The sequence below is a fragment of the Euprymna scolopes genome, chromosome 1, assembly GCF_053919585.1.
Source record: "Euprymna scolopes isolate OS-2025 chromosome 1, ASM5391958v1, whole genome shotgun sequence".
NCBI classification, from domain to species: domain Eukaryota; kingdom Metazoa; phylum Mollusca; class Cephalopoda; order Sepiida; family Sepiolidae; genus Euprymna; species Euprymna scolopes.
In genome coordinates this window covers 137,642,803-137,659,893 of record NC_136482.1, presented here as the reverse complement: position 1 = coordinate 137,659,893, position 17,091 = coordinate 137,642,803, and the positions used below count along the sequence as shown (strand labels likewise).

Sequence of the window (17,091 nt, the reverse complement as noted above, 5' to 3'; positions counted from 1 at the left end):
CAAACCTACATCATCGTCGTCGTCCTAACGCTCAACGACTTCCGGCCGCGCACCTGTCAATTTGGTTCTTAAATAACTTCAAACATCTTTCACTAACTCATTCTGGCTGGCCAATTTTATTTTCAAACTTTGCCTCAGGGCTTCCGGTTTGATCCTCCCCCTCCCCCCGCCCCCGGGTTCTTTTTTATTTTACACCACACACACCTACAAACACCCGGGCAACGCCGGGTACCCCCGCTAGTATTTAATAAAACTGAAACTGAATAAAATTTCTGAATTTCCCCCTTTTAATTTTGTCTATCTCATAATTCGAAAATAAAAAAAAAAACATCGCCTAATACTATTGGTTTATTCATAACAGTGAAATACCATTACATTGGTTAGGCTAGTAAATTTTCTATTTGGCTAGTAAATTAACATATTTAGTTGTTAAAGGTCAACTAAAATTAAATTCGTTCATAGAGCCCTGAATAGACAGAAAAAATAATCAAGAAAAATTTAAATGTCTCTTTCCCTTTTGGTAGCAACATTTTATTATTGGAAAAGGAGATCTTTTTCAGGTGCTGGGATTAAATTTGATGGGACTGGACGCGGATCAAGCAGTGGAAATAGACCAAACTTGGATCATCTTCACTATAAAACGATCAGCTTTTGCCTTGTGTGTAGTTTGAAAATCACGGAAATATTGTATCATAGATTACTAGTAAGAATCAAACTCATGACCTAGATGAAACAACATGATTTGTTATTATAACAAATACATGTTATTTGTTATTGTTATTGTACTGCAATAAGCAAATCCACCAACTACAGAAGAGAACATCAGTTACATGTCCAATTTTGAATTTACTTACACAACATTCTCTTGTATTTTCCTTCAGTTATTTGTGGTTCACGTAGGAACTCAGAGTCAATGTCTCTCATCTGAATGTAGTATCCATGTAGTACATCAGCCAGCACCGTAAAAGGTGTGATCTTTTGCAGGTGTGATCTTTTGTTTCAGATTGTTTAATTTTCTTCTCCAACAAAAGAGGTCTCATTAACACATCGGAATTTGCCTACAAGTTGAGAGGTAACCCTAAAAAGATTATTATTAGATTATGATGATGTCTTCCATTAGGTCACACCAACTGCTGACAGACAACGTCTGTTAGGTGTCCAGTATCAAATTTAATCCCATACTTACTGTATGGGGTCTTAACCCAGATGATATCCTCCTTTTCTAGTATATCCATTATTTATGGTTCAAACAAGGCACAGTATTAATATCACTCACCTATGCAGTACATTAACTGACACAGTAGAAGCTAAGAAGTTGTCGTTGCCAATTGACAGCCCCTAATTTAGAGCAATTGTTTGTGGATGTAATCATTTTGATGCTTCTGTGTTCCATAATGGTATTTCTTGAAAGGACGTAAGTGCATGTACCAGATATTCACAATTTTTTTTAAATTGCTTGCAAGGGACTGCAGTGTCATTATTGGTCTCATTCTTAAAAAAACTGTCTCCAACTGAAAAATAATTGGTCAAATCCTGCTGCTGCAGTTTATATAAAAGTATGTATGTATGTATGTGTCTGTGTATGTTTGTGTGGCTGTTAAAAACTTTCGACAGACAGAACAAAAATTCACAAATTTGATCTCATCTGAAAGCCCCATCTTTCGCTCGACAAATATAAAAAAATTGGCCAAAAACATTAATATTTTCACCCTGAAATCAGCACTTTTCTACAGGGGGGGGCAGCAAAAACCGAACTCTCATGACAAATTCGCTTCTACGCATGCGTCATGCGATGTCGTAATCTGATTTAGTTTAAAGATTAAAAAGAATTAGCTAATTTCGTGTACGTCGTGTTAGGTCAGTTGGTTAGAGTGCTGGGTCATTATCTAAAGGTTTTGGGTTCGAATCGTGGTGTGAGATGTCTTTGTTTTTTTTTCGATTTTTCAAATTTTAATATTGAAGCAGGGTTATTTAAGCCATTTTTCACGTAACGTTCGTTTTTCTAAAAAAAGTAATATTTGAACACAAACACTAAACATTTGTACAAAAAATAAAACTATTGAGAAACAGAATTGTGTTATTTTAAAATCAAAACAATTATTTAAGTAAAAATAACAATTAATAATTAAATAAAATTAACTTTTTTCAAACTTATATGCAAATTAGTTAACCTTGCAATGTATATTGCATATACGTAAACCGTATATAAAAAAGATGCTGCATTTATTGTGTAAAGTTGAGTTAAATTTAAATAGTGTTTTGACTTTACTATTAATACAAGAAATGGGTCTAACTTTATCATTTACTTATTTAGATAATGAGATCAATTTAAACTGATGAAAATTATGAAAATGCGTGATACTATCAATGTTTCCCCCTACCCACATCCTCCAAGTGTTAAAAAGAAAAAAAGGAGGAAAATAAAAAGGATGACAAAAGAGGAAATACGGGGTAGACAAAAGAAGCTGAAATATGTTAATCAAGGTGTAGTGTACAAAAGGACCTGAAATATATTTAGATTTAATTTTAGGAGTGACCGAGTTTTACAACAATTCATGACAGTTGGGAATGTTTTGAACACAGAGTCTCAGATCTGCGACGGTTGGACATGAGGATATGTTGAATTGAATTGATCAACTGACTCAATTCATTTCCTCATCTTCAAGACAGAAAAACTAAGATATGGATGTTTGCGCTTAGAGGGTAGTTCCCCTCGATGGTAACTCACACACACACCCATATTTACAGAAAGTATCAGAGCTGTGTTTTCTTTTATTTAGTATTATTATACTTGTGAGTCAGTAGATCCCCTCAATGACATAACCAGAACAAGAAAAGAAATCAATGGCACACAATGTTGAGGTTGTCAATGTTGTCAGCAGGGAACCACATGATCTTACACATGGACACCAATGAGGAGTTCAGATCATGATTTCCAGAAGGTTACCATTAATGACAAAAGGCTTCAGAAGAAGGCCCAAGAGTACAACAGCTGTGATATTGAGGATGTCATCTTCCCAGAGCCAAGATTCCTAACAATGGGAGGAAATGTCTCATTATCAAAAATATAGGGAGTGAGATTAATAAAAAGACAATTGGGGATCGCCAAGACTTTTTTTTAACTCTTAAAGACAGGAAAACCTCTCACAGTGAGTAGTCAGTTTCTAAATAATCAGCCATTCAAGACAAGTGCAGAAGTTAAAAAAGTTATTAACCAGTACAATAGGGGCACACAAAGGCGATCAGTAATCCACTGGGAGAGGGCGAGTTATTTCTACTTACTCATTCTGAAACAAAGATGAGATTTTTAGGATTCCCGATCCAGATTTAATAAATTTAGGAGTCAGAGTTAGTTTAAAATCAATTTCAGTGTGGAACAGATGATGATAGGTTGTAGCTCGGAGAAGATTGAGAGACTTTTAGCAGATGGGTTTACTTTCAACAGCCACGTAACTCTCACTTCCCTGATTTGGTCCTTTAGTCCTCACATTCGAGGAACGATATTTCTGACAAAGAGAGAATTGCTGTTTTTAGGGTCAGAGTCTAATCTATCTAACACTTATTGTTGGTATGTTTTTGACCTTGAAGTACTATTTTTTGTAGCTCCTTAGATGCTTCATTACTGGCTTCATGCCCTGTCTGGAGTGTTTGGAGGGTTGCTTTATGATAGTACACACAATTGATATCTACAGAATGCGAGTTTGCGTTGGTCAATTTTATTTTCATACTTGTAAGCCAGTGCTCGCATTCTCAGCCATCACCAATGTGAGAGATGGCAACATTATTAGAACGAGAATAGAAAATGAAGGAGAGGATAAACTATAACACACAAGCGAGGGCGCTGGCGGTTATCGAGGGGCACACATATGGTTTCACAGGCTGAAATGTGAAAATGGAAAATAATATTAATGTATATTTTTGTTAGAGAGAAAAATGGAGGATGGTTACGTACGGTCCTTCAAATTTCCACTTGACCCATTGTCCAGTTGTAAATCTATATTCGTACAAATCATTCTTATTGGTCAAATTTGAATTAGAGTGAATGTCACCAGTGTAACCACCTGAAATGAAGAAAGGGAATAACAATAATAATAATAATAATAACAATAATATATAGGTCGAATTCAAAATGTTGGATGCGTATATCAAATAAAATTCAAAATGCCAGGAAAACTATACTCACATTGAATGTTAACGGCATTCGAAAAAAGTACAAAAACATCCATTTTACATTATAAATACAAATATATTTTCAAATATAGTAATGGTATTTTATTTCTTTAAATCAAGATGAAATGTTGAACATAAAATTTTGGTTCCTTTTTCATCGCTCCATCACGTCGGAATATTATTTCTATAATTTTCATTATATATATATATATATACTAGCTGTACCCTGCCACGCGTTGCCGTGGCTCAATTTGGTGTAATGGAAAAATTTAATAAAAAGAGAAAATGCATGTTTCTTATATTCTTAGTACAGCAATCCACTCCAAAAAGTGAAAAAGAAGGTGAAAATGAAAAAAATGGTACTCTTGCAGAATTTGATCTGAATCCTCGGGAGTTTCTGTCAATCATTCATGGTTTGGACTCGACCAACAATCAGTGGATGAAGCCGAACGTGGCAAAAATGTTGAAACGCTAAATGTTTTTTTTTGGTTGTTTTCTGTATACAAAAATGTGAGTTAGTAATTAATATTTGAGTGATGGGAGGGGGGGGGGTTACTATACACAGATTCGAAAAAGTTGTCCAAAAACAAATAAATGAAAGCAAAGGTAAGGTAAGTTACGTTTCTACCTAACTGGATAATTATTTAGTGTTTTTATGTAATGTAAAATGTTTAATCGGCTCGAAAAACAGAAATGGTCGCAGACTCTGTTGAATACGTTAAGTTTGGGAAAGTAAGTTGAAAACTAAAAACTATACAAAACAGTGTCTGAAACCCAACAAATATATGTTACCATGACATAGGCTGGCATAATCGTTGGGTTTCTGACAGTATTTTGTATAGTTTTTTAGTTTTAACTCACTTTCTCTAACTTAAAGTAATCAACAGTGTCCGCCACCATTTGTAGCTGTCAAATACACCGATAAACACTGTTTTTCAAGCCGACTAAACATTACATTAAATGAAAAGGGTTTATATTACTAAACACAGATACAAAGAAGTTGTCAAAAAATAAATATATAACAAATAAATGTTATCAAAGGCGAGAAAAGTAAACTGGATAAGATTTTAGTGTTTTTATGTAATGTATAATCGGTTCAAAAACATTCAATGTTTATCGGTATATCTGAAAAATACAAATGGCGGCAGACTGTATCGAACACGTTAAGTTTGGGGAAATTTTGGGAAAATGAGTTTAAACTAAAAAACTATACAAAATACTGTTAGGAACTCACTCAATATATGTTACCATGACGTAGGCTGGCATATAATCGGTGGTTTTAAACTTTTGCTCGATACAGGTGACGACTTTTAAGAGTCCCTTTTAGTGATTACCTGGTTTGAGAATATTTGTACACCTAAACGGCAAATCTGCTCCAAAAAATCTGGTATTATTTTACTTTAAGGCCCGTTTCACGTTCGTATATAACAAAATATTTTATTGTAGATTTCAGTGTGCTAAAAACGAATCTGCAAACCGTTTCCGTAGCAAAAAGAAAGTTTTCATGATATTCATGAAATTACTTTTTCGAAAAGTGGGTGATCACTTTTCAATGTAAATTTAACTTAGAATAAGCACCCACTTTCTGGCCACCTGAGAGAGGGGCATTTTTCTGTGTGTTTCTTGGCTAAAAAGTTTTTTGTTTGAGTTCTTTTGCATGGTAATAACCCCATGAACTCAGAAACTATTTTCTATTTCACAGCCGTAGCCTTCGTTTACGCTATGCGTGAGCATAAACGAAAGCTGTTTAGCCAATAAACATGGGGAGAAATCCCCCCTCTCTCAGGTGGCTAGAAAGTGGGTGCTCATTTTAAGTTAAATTTACATTGAAAAGTGATCGCCCACTTTTCGAAAAAGTAATTTCATATCATAAAAACTATTTTTTTTGCGACGGAAACGGTTTGCAGATTCGTTTTTAGCACACCGAAATCTACAAAAAAATTTTTGTTATATACGAACGTGAGATGCACGGCCCTTAATGGAAAATTTTATCAAAAATCCAGGGGAAAATAGTTTTCAATAAAAACAGCAAATAAATTCGATAGAAAAAAAATGGATGCTATTTTTTTTTTTTTTCTGTGTGTTTCTTGGCTAAAAAGTTTTTTGTTTGATTTATTTTGCATGGTAATAACCCCTGAACTCTGGGACTATTTTCCATTTCACAGACGTAGCCTTTGTTTATGCTACGCGTGAGCATAAACAAAAACTGTTAAATATGCACTTGCGTACCAAACTGCCTTTGTCAAAAAACCAATAAACACGAAAATAAATGCCCCTTCCTCAGGTGGCCAGAAAGTGGGTGCTCATTTTAAGTTAAATTTACATGGAAAAGTGATCACCCACTTTTCGAAAAAAAATTTCTTCATATCATGAAAACTATTTTGGTACTCCTTGGGTGTTGAGTTCCATGGCGACCCACAGAATTATTTAATGGTCATTCCCTTAGTCCACCCCCACCTAGTCAAGGCTAAATACGGAAGTGTCTTTGGAGATATAAATTGGTCGCATGTTGACGAAGCAATGTATCAGGAGGCGTACGGGATGGAAAATTATTCGTAAATTTTTAGATTAGGTCCACCTCCTCAATTTTCTTTTAAATGACGACTTGTAATGGTTTTTGACTATGCTGAATACGAAAATCTCTTTGGAATTTTGCAGAAATAAGTAGTTATCAAGATATAAAAAGTTGTATTATGCATTGTAATCTTTGGCGGCCATCTTTTTTACGCGCATGCATTTGTTTATGGCGCGTGCGCGCGTAAAAAGATGGCTGCTAAAGAATACAATACATAATACAACTTTTTATATATCGATAACTACTTATTTCTGCAAAATTCCAATGCGATTTCTGTATTCAGCATACTTGAAAACCTATAGATGTCGTCATTTAAAGGAAAATTGTGGAGTTGGACCTAATCTAAAAAAATATCAAATTATAAAACATTTCTCCAGCATGTTAGTGAAATTTATAATATTTTTAAAAAATTTAAAAAAAACAACAAAAGTTTTGAAAAAAAAAAAAAAGCTCACCTTTCATAAAAACAGATAAATTATTGTAAAGAAACACCAACAAACTCACCTTTCATAAAAACAAATTATTTTTAAAAAAAATTAAAAAAACACCCACAAACTGACTTTTAACTAAATAAGTAAAAAAAAAAAAAATTTTTTAAACTTGAAACTTTATTTTCATAAAAACAATAAAAAAGTCATGTTCCATCTATTTTTTTTTTCTTTGAGAAACAAATATATTTCTGACTTACAAATGCGGTAGAGGCTCATATTATTTTTACTTTCTATGGTTTTGATATACCGCGTTTTTATTGCTTACAAAATGGGTGACTGATTTATCAGAACGTTGTAACTAAAAAGTGAGCACCACTTTCAAATGCCGAAATAATGATTTCTTTTTTTAATTTTTTTTTAATAATCTGTTTAATTAGTGTCCAATCAATAATAATCCAGTGCAAAAAATTTCCAAAAACCTATAAGTATAGAAATTACGCATGGGGTGGATGGTTGTACAACTATGTCACTTACATTGCCTTTCGCACTTTTACAAACATCATTTATGTTAACTCTTTTCATAAATAATTTTTAAAAAAGTAACTAAACCATTTATTCATAGTTTGTCACGTGTACAAATATTTATTTATTTATTTACGTAGACTTAACTCTTTTCATGAATAAAAAAAGTTTTACTCTTTAAGAATAATAAAAGGAAAATGTTACTGAACATTTATAAAAGGAAAAAATAATTTCTCACATACTTACTTTTTTTCATGAAGGCCAGAGGAATAGTTGGCCGAAAAGTCGTGAAACAACAACTAATAAAAATGAGAATAATAGTCCGCAATAAATAAAAATGGTGCTAATGCAGAGAGTGATCCGTGCTATTTTTTAAATCGTATTTCCAAGTTTAATTAAAGTTTTACAATATGTTTTTTATTCAATTGTAAGGTTAAAGTACAGAATAGGTACAAAACACCCTCCCCATGTTAAGAATGGCTTTTTAAATAATCACGTTATTATTTCAGCACGGATCACTCTCTGCATGAGTATCATAAAATTTAATACAAATAATACTTATCTCAATAAGTGAAAGGCTCATTTCTACCGGAAATGAAATGGCAGATAATCTCGCAGTTACGAAAAATAATTTTATTTAATTTAATATTTTTATAATTCGCAATGTTAAATTATTTTAATAACATGTAAACATTCCTTGACTTTAAAAATAGATTTTCTGAAAATTTCAATTAAATTGGTAATGTAGAAATATGGTTCTATCGACTTTGAACGAACCAAGAATTACATTTATATATATATATATATATATATATATATATATATATATATATATATATATATATTGAAATACAATATTACAATTAGATATACAAAAATAGGGGATTGTGCAGTTAAGCCAACACACAACTAAGGGGAAAAAATTAAATCTACAACAAATAAATATTATTTAAGATGGTGGCCTAGATTCTTCTTGGAACCAGTCAGATGCCATTTTGTTGGTTACCAACCCATAAAAACCAAAGATTTGTGATGAAATAAAGAGTTTTTAAAACTACTTAAACACAAAACATCAGTGCTTGTCTTCAAAAAACTATGAGAATATGTAAATTCAACTGTTCTTTTTCATCATTTTCCTACTTCCTTAGTGCTGAAATGATTTTGATTCAAGACATTATAAAAGATAGATGCTTAAATGTGTAAAATAAATCACTCAAGGAATTTGTTGCAATATTTTTGACATACTAGAAAGGTCTGACTACACAGATTTGAACAATTGTATTTATAAGCATAGAAGATAAGAATTAACCAATCATATGCCACATTGCTTTAAAAATATACTAAATGTTTTATGAATGCTTCAGTGATAGATTTCCATTTGTACACAAGAAAACCACTAGGATATGCTGATACTGACTGGATAAATTTTTTTACTTGGAAAAGAATCTTTGACTAGATTTATGCTGCCATTTTTTTTTTATTTTTGCTTGGGACAACTACATTTTACTATTTCAAGAATGGTTCCACACTCAAAAAAATTAATAAAAGGAACAAAAAACATCTCAATTTTAAAAATATTGAATCATGAGATTATGTCACAATTGACAAACATTTATTCATGAAAATTAGGCTTTTATAGATGTGGATGGACAAAACTTAAAGACAGTAAGTCAAGTATGATAACCATTAGGTCAGCTTGCTCCAATCTTTAAAAAGTGTTTTTGAACCTACTCATTTTTAACATAAGGAAGCTGTCATATGAATAATTCACGCATGCGCAGTTGTGAAATAGTTGACAAACAGGTAAAAATTTGATGCCCCCCCCCCAAGTACCAATTTGTCAATTTTAACCCTTTAGTAACCCTTTTGTCTGGATAAAAACTAATTAAAAAGTTTTCCACATGCCTATATACCAAATTTCAAGGGGCTACTATTTGGGATCATATCTACAGGAATACTACACAGGGTGTTCAGCAACAAGATGTTTATTCACATTACACTTGAACTTCTGCATATCAGTACAGACAAAGAAGCAGGAAACTGAGAAAGAATTTCAAAATCTAGCAGTTTGAGGGAAGAAACTATTTCAGCAGAAGGCTTTCTGGCATCTATGGATCTCTACAGTGAAGGAGTGGGATTTAACTGCTTGCTGGTTTAGTCGAGGGTATTTACACTGAGGGGGATAAGTGTTACGATTTAGTTTGTTTTTTATTAAAATTCTACTCAATAATTTTTCCTGTTTGAGTTAGATACCTATTTTTACTTTTTAATTTATTTACAACTTAATTTTTACTTGTGTACAATATTATATAAGTAGAAAATCTGCTTCTACCTGTGAGTCACTACTAGAGTTGACACGATTCCCATTGGTAAAATTCCAGGGTGGCCTTGCTTTCTGACTTGATCTATAATAGCCCTTTCATGTCATGCAGTTTTAAACCCTAACTTCATGGAAACCTTTCTTGATTCACAGACTGATGTTTGCAAGTCTTTATTGTAAAGAAATACTTACCAAAGATAAACATGCTTTGGTCGTAAACAACCGTTGAGTGATGATATCGTGGCAGGGGTGGAGTTCCTGTCGTAAATGCCCTGCAAAGATTAAAGAAAAGAAAATTTTAAACAGGCAGAAGTATTTAGCTAAAAAAAAAAAAAAAAAAGGCAAACATTTAACCTAACTTTATTTCCCTCCAATCCTAACACACTTCCTCACTTTACCCATCTACCTCATGATCATACTTTTCTCCTAACATTTTGTATATTTAAACAGACTCTGCTATTCTTGACAAAGTTTCATAACTGAAAACAAAATATCAATGTAAAACATGATGATTATGTTAATTTTTCCTGTTCTATTTAGTTCATTTTTTACTTATTACTTTATTCCTATCCATACCTAGCGTACATTGCACTGTAAAGTTGATTTTGCTGTTGATTATATTTTTTATATAATAGCTTGAATTAAAGATAAAAATGCAAAAGTCAAATCTCATTGGTTCTTTGTATTCTAAACAGAAACATTCATTTCGAATGCATCTCTGTCTTATCAAAGAACCTATTGTTGATTTTATACGCTGGGCCTTTTTGCTTGTGTGATGATAAAACCTCTCAAATGCCCTTGTGATATTAACTTTAACCAAAATTGGAATGTTCCTTCTTTAATCGGATTTAAAAGCATAAAGTACATTTGTGTTAAATTTCCAAAAAATCAATCCAGCCATTTCGGAGTCCATACACGCATGAACTCAAACACGAAGTGTCTTATACATACATATATATACTAGCATGACCTACGTACCAGCATTGCACTATGGAAGTATGCCCCCCCCCCACTCCATCTGTAAAATAAAAACAAGCTATCATTATTAGTGGTAGCCACTACCAACCCAGTATAATAGCGGGCACTGGCACCCATGTCGAAAATGAATGTACCCTAGCAAAGTACCGATGCACTTTATATATATTTATATATTGAAGAGTTTAGCTTCCATATAATTGAGTATATTTTCTAATGAGTTTGTTTTATTTCATTCAATAAATTTTTAGAGCGCAGCCAATCAGAATGGACGGATTATGTTATCTATGTATATATGAGCCAGTTACGATTACCGTAAACAATATCTGTGCAACTCGTAGAATTGTATCTGGTGACAACTGGTAGTAGTGGTACGACTAAATATTTAGAGAGAAAAATAGGGACTCTTTCCTCTGAACATATTACAATTGTGATGATGTTGCTCGTAGGATGCAATGCAGCATTTTATTGTCACAACTGAATTTGTATGAAATAGTGTTCGAAAGCTACATAAGATAGTGGCTATTAGGCTAGATGTATTGAATTTGTATGTGACATCTATGATACTTTGGTCTAAAGGGGAATTTTTGCAGTCATTTATATATATATATATATATATATATATATATATACTGGCATTGCCCGGGTGTTTAGAGGTGTATGCTGAGCAAAAAAAAAAAAAAAAAAAAAGGTCAATTTTTTAAAATTTGCCCCCTATTATAACCCCTTAACATTTATTGGGCTCAAATCAAGTTAAGTTAGATCCATAATCAAGAAGCATATATCTTCCCTGAGCAAAGAAAAAAAAAAAAAAGCTGTCAATTTTTTTAACTTCGACCCCTATTATGACCCCTTAACATTTATTATTTGGAGCTCAAATCAAGTTATTAAGTTAGATCCATGTCCAAGGAACCTATATCTAAAATTTTAAGTGTTTAGATTCAAAATTGTCGGAGGAGTTTGGTAGAGTTCTCAAAGGTCAAATCGTTGAACTTTGACCCCTTAATAGCCAAATTTCTGACCGAAAACCGATCACGTCTATTTTCCCAAATCTCAGTACCCTGTATATCAAATTTCAAGTCTGTAGACTAAAAATTATTGAGAGTTATTGAGTAGAGAAATGTACACAGACACATTCAATTTTATAGATAGATAGATAGATAGAAACAAAAATATATACATATATATGGAAACAATTTTGTGTTTACAGCACACTTTTTATGCAAATATTATGCAAGTATAAATCATGTAGAATATCTGCATGAATATAATTACACGTGACTAAAGATGATAATTCCATAAGAAAACCGAAAAAACTAATAGGAAATTAATTAAAATGAATGTTAAAAGAATATGCAAATTAGCTAGATCTTTTGCTAGTGAATGCAATTCTACGACCCATATATAAGAAAATTGTATTTTCTTTTTAAATAAATAGAAAAGCAGGTTTTTAATATATCAATGCACACAAAAGAGAAACGAATTTATAGGAGTATAGATAGATTAATTCCTGATCTACATTAATGATCTTCCAAATCACATCCTTACATCATTCGTAGACATTTTTGCTGACGACACTACCATCTATGGTAGCACATCTAAGACAGTAAACGACCAAGTTCTCTCCGATTCTCTCTCCTCTGATCTTGATCACGTTGTACAATGGGGAAAGGAGTGGCTGGTTACTTTTAATGCATCTAAAACCAAGCTTCTATCTTTACATTATCAACGTTCTGATCCCCATCTGGCATCAATTAAAATGAATGGCTCTCGTCTTGGGGAGGCCTCAAGTTTTGACAGGCTTCTAGGCTTGACCTTTACTCCTGATCTTAAATAGAATACGTACATCAAATCTGTTGCCAAGGCCGCTGGAAAAATGGTCGGATCCTTCTATCGATCCAGTAGATATCTCACTGCTGATGCAATTCTCTATCTATATAAGAGCCAGATATGTCCAAGGATGGAATACTGTTGCCACATATGGGCAGGAGCTGCTAGAAAAGACTTGTCCTGCCTTGATAGGGTTCAAAATAGACTTCGTGGCCTGGTGGGAGATGTCCTTTTCTCTTCGCTGCAACCTCTATCTTACAGAAGAGATGTTGCGAGTTTGTCTCTGCTTTATTGTTATTTTCATGGAAAGTGTTTGACTGAGCTTCAATCTATGGTCCTCCCTCGCCAAACTTTCACAAGAAACACTAGATTAGCTGAAAACATTATCAATAATTTTCCACACTCTTTATCTGTGCCTAAACCTAAACATAGATTCCATGATCAAAGCTTCTTTCTTAGAACTGCACGCCTGTGGAATTGTCTTCGGTTTTCCTGCTTTCCACTGTCTATAATATGGTTGCCTTCAAGTCCAACGTGAACAAGTTTCTGATGAGCCGTTCCACTTAAGTTAACAAATTTACCGAACTTCCATTACTATCGATTACTATATTGTCCTTTTGACTACTCTACACTCTTTAACCCTTATCCTTGAGTGGCCTATCGGCCTTGATAAGTGGTGACGCCTATGTAAAAAAAATATATATATGCAAAAATATTAGATCCATTACTCTTACCGATGTACCAGCATGAATTCTCCGAAAAAAAAAAAAAAAATATTACATTAATAATCGTCTCCATTTTACACCAGGAGAGATAGCATTCATCATTATAGCTTAACAATAAAAACATGTCTATAACTTAAGGAGGAAGGTTGGAGTTAACCAGAATATTTTATTTATATTGTTTTCATTTATTGAAAAAAAAAAGTCTTTTAGCATCAAATTTGATTTTAAAGATAATTTATATCTTTATATATATAAAGTAGTAGCGTTCGTATGTGTGTTTGTCTGTGTGTACAACTCCCAATGACCAAAGAAATATAAAGCCATATGTGTGTACACCTCTACTGGTCAAGAAATATTAATGCCCATGATAGGATACTTCTGTCAAAAACCCATGATAGGATACTTCTTTCAAAGGAGACATCTTATGCATAATTTCTATATATAGCATTCTTCAAACCACATCTACATTGATTGAGTTACAGTCATTAGCATATCACATTAAATTAAATCTATTGAAATAATTAGCTCAATGATATTACTTATTTGACATAATAGCCTTGTTTCAGCTGTATTATTTAAAAATATAATTTAAAATTTAATTATTTAGTTTATTTTCATTTCAATTTATATTTGATTTAACTTATTTTATCTGAAACTGTTTAATTTTCAAACCAGAAACCCAAAGGGGACTAATTGAGAGTTTAATTCGTTATTATTTTTAGTCGCGTGCAAGCGACTCTATAAGTCGGTCCGTCGGTCCGTAACACTTTTGTGCTTGGCCTTTTTGATTAAGATCAAAGGTCTGTTGTTAATAGATGCTGTTCTTAGCTTTTTAAGCTTTTCTTGGCCAAGATCAAAGTATAGTATTACATACATTGCGCGAGGCAGTGCTGTTCTGGCAACACATTTTCGTGCCTGGAACACCTGACGAGTTTTTTGGGTAGCGTTCTGTCCGCACCCCCACTTTGTCTGTCTTTCTCTGCTCTCCCCCTGTAAGGGGGGATCCAAGTTGATAATTTACAACCTTCCCGCGAGGGAGGGTTGGAAACAATTTCTCTCTTCCCTCCACTAACTTCCACTCACTCTCTCAGTTCTATCTCCCCTCTTGTCGCCTTTGGCACCACTTCTTTTTGGTGCCAAAATCAGCTCCCCACTTTGGACGCCGTCTCCACGTCAGTCAAAACAGTGATTTTTTTTCGGATTTTATCATACACATTGACTGACCATGGAAACCACAAATAAAAAAAAGAAATAACACCAGGCAAGGAAATGATAACTCCCCCAAAGGACGACTCCCCACATGGGGGAGCAACACTCAAAACCAAAAAGGCGTACCCAAAAGACATTACCGGGGGAGAAGCTCCCCACGAGGACAGCTCCCCCCAAAAAGAAGAGGTATACCGCCTAGAAATGAACGCTGGCAAGGAGGTAGCCACCTCAGGAGACATTATGAAGGGGGAAGCTCCCCAAATAAGGGATCAGTACTGGACACACCCAAGGAAAGCGCGGGAGAATCAACCCTTAAAGGGAAACTTGTCTCACAAAACACCTCCAAGACAGCAGAACGATCTTTTAATCCCACAAAAGACCCCTCGCCCAAGACATTATATAAAGACTTGTACCTTACTAAGTACAAGGAATATATTGAGGGGAACGTCCTCAAACCAATACCTGGAGACTGGGAGGCGATGGAAAACAAGATCCTGTCCTTCATCACTTCGGACATCCGAGCAAATCAGTTCAAACGGATGAAAAAAGAGGAAATGGCAAAGCTCCTCCAGAAACTGAATATACCCGTCAAGTATATACACCAGAGGAGCTTCGCGATGTGGGACGTACTGCTCCTCAACAAGGATGAAGCAGAAAAGTTCTCATGCACAGAACTTAAATGCACAGGTATCAAGTTACTGCCAGAGTATCGGGGCAGGAGGAGAATCCGAGTACATATATTCAATGCTCCTGCTGACCTACGCACAGAACTGTTGGGAGCTTTCCTCAGTAATTTTCGGGAGGTGGACCGGATGAATCCGGCACGCTCCAAAAACGGTGTCAACCTGGGAAGTTATACAGTAACAATGCGGGTCAAAAAAGAAGGCTTCCTATGCATACCAGCAACAATATCTTTCAAGAAAGCCAACATGACAGTTGTGGTTGAGGGTCGGCGCCCTCACTGCTGGTTTTGTCTGAAGCAGGGCCACATGGCAAAGAACTGCCCCCAAAAAGCAGTTCCAAGCTAACCCGTGCTACAAGTAAACACAGTTCCAGCAGCGGGGGTAGCAACAGCCACTGAAACTAAGGAATCACCAACATCAGCCCTTGAGTTGGCAAAACCCAAGGATCAATGGAGTACGGTGGCAGGGCATAAACGGAAAAACACATCTATCTCCACATCAACCCAACCACCTGCTCAGCAGCAACAGCAGCAACAACAACAACAGTTGCAGCCGCAATGACAACAGCAGCAGCAGCAATAGGAGCAGCAACAGCAACAATAGCTGCAGCAACCAAAGCCGCAAAAGCAGCTGCAACAACAACAACAATAACAGCAACAGCCAGACAAGCAGCAGCAGCAACAACCGCCACAGCAGCTAGAGCAGCAGCAACATCAACAACAGGAGCAGCAACCAGAGGAGCAGCAACGACCAATGGTCCCCACACCAATCGAGACGAGGACCAAGTGGAGAAAAAACTGCTCCTCTGAGGATGAATCAGCTAGTGAGAGGGAGAAGAACCCAACCTCACCACTCCGGTTCATTCGAAATGCAGAAAAAGAAAAGAAAAAGAGAAGAAAAGGTGGCCCCCATCCCTGTGAGCATACACCGCCCCAAACAACAATACAACCCACTTCCACCCCCAAACCACACACTGCACCAACATCAGACATCACACCAACACAAGACACAACACCAGACACCACACAAACACCAGACACAACACAAACACCAACACCAAACACCACACATACACCTGTCCCCACACAAATGCAGACTGAGCCACCACCCCAAAAAGAAAAGAGTTAACCCAAGACCCTTCAGCTTCTCCCGCTCACGGACTTACTGCATCAGAGACTCCTCCCCTTGAAATGAGGGAGAAACTGTGTTTTATAGACCCCCTGTCTGTGGCAATGGATTTACACCACGGACAGAGAAAAAATTTAAAACCTCTGCTGGATTGCTAACAGATAGGGGGAAAAGACATTAATGTCCCGTCTAATTTCCCAGACACCCCACTACTAACAACTTTTGTCAGGCTTCCAGAGACATGCAAGACAAACTTGTGGACAATGCCGGAGGCCGCTGAAGGGGCTGTTCCGGGAATTGAACTGATTAGGAAAAATGACCCTTCCCTTGAGGAACTCTCAAAACAATGTAAGGGAAGGGTCCCAGTGTTGGTTCATCCGTCACTCTATAGGGCCATTAAATTGACTTTCCCTTTGGACGTTGGCAGCATTGTGAGAGAAGGTCAGGATATGAAAAACCTGACCACCTTGAGCATTGCATACAGTGTCGGCGTCCTTTCCCCAGCTGATTTCGGAGCTGAGTG

At 35.2% G+C, this 17,091-nt stretch overlaps 1 protein-coding gene and 1 long non-coding RNA gene across 3 annotated transcripts in view; one reads left to right on the top strand and one right to left on the bottom strand.

Moving 5' to 3' along the window:
- The window catches only part of LOC145272398 (uncharacterized), a 237,902-nt gene that overhangs the window by 5,816 nt on the left and 214,995 nt on the right, over positions 1 to 17,091 (top strand). The gene's annotated exons all lie outside the window — the stretch shown is intronic.
- LOC145272140 (leucine-zipper-like transcriptional regulator 1) overlaps positions 1 to 17,091 on the bottom strand; it is a 248,764-nt gene that overhangs the window by 215,414 nt on the left and 16,259 nt on the right. For both annotated transcript variants that reach the window (XM_080127025.1, XM_080127029.1), the window contains exons 4-5: positions 10,211 to 10,290; positions 3,953 to 4,061 (exon numbers count right to left, since the gene is read on the bottom strand). In XM_080127025.1, coding sequence (XP_079983151.1) covers positions 3,953 to 4,061; positions 10,211 to 10,290 — 189 coding nt within the window. The remainder of the gene's footprint in view (positions 1 to 3,952; positions 4,062 to 10,210; positions 10,291 to 17,091) is intronic.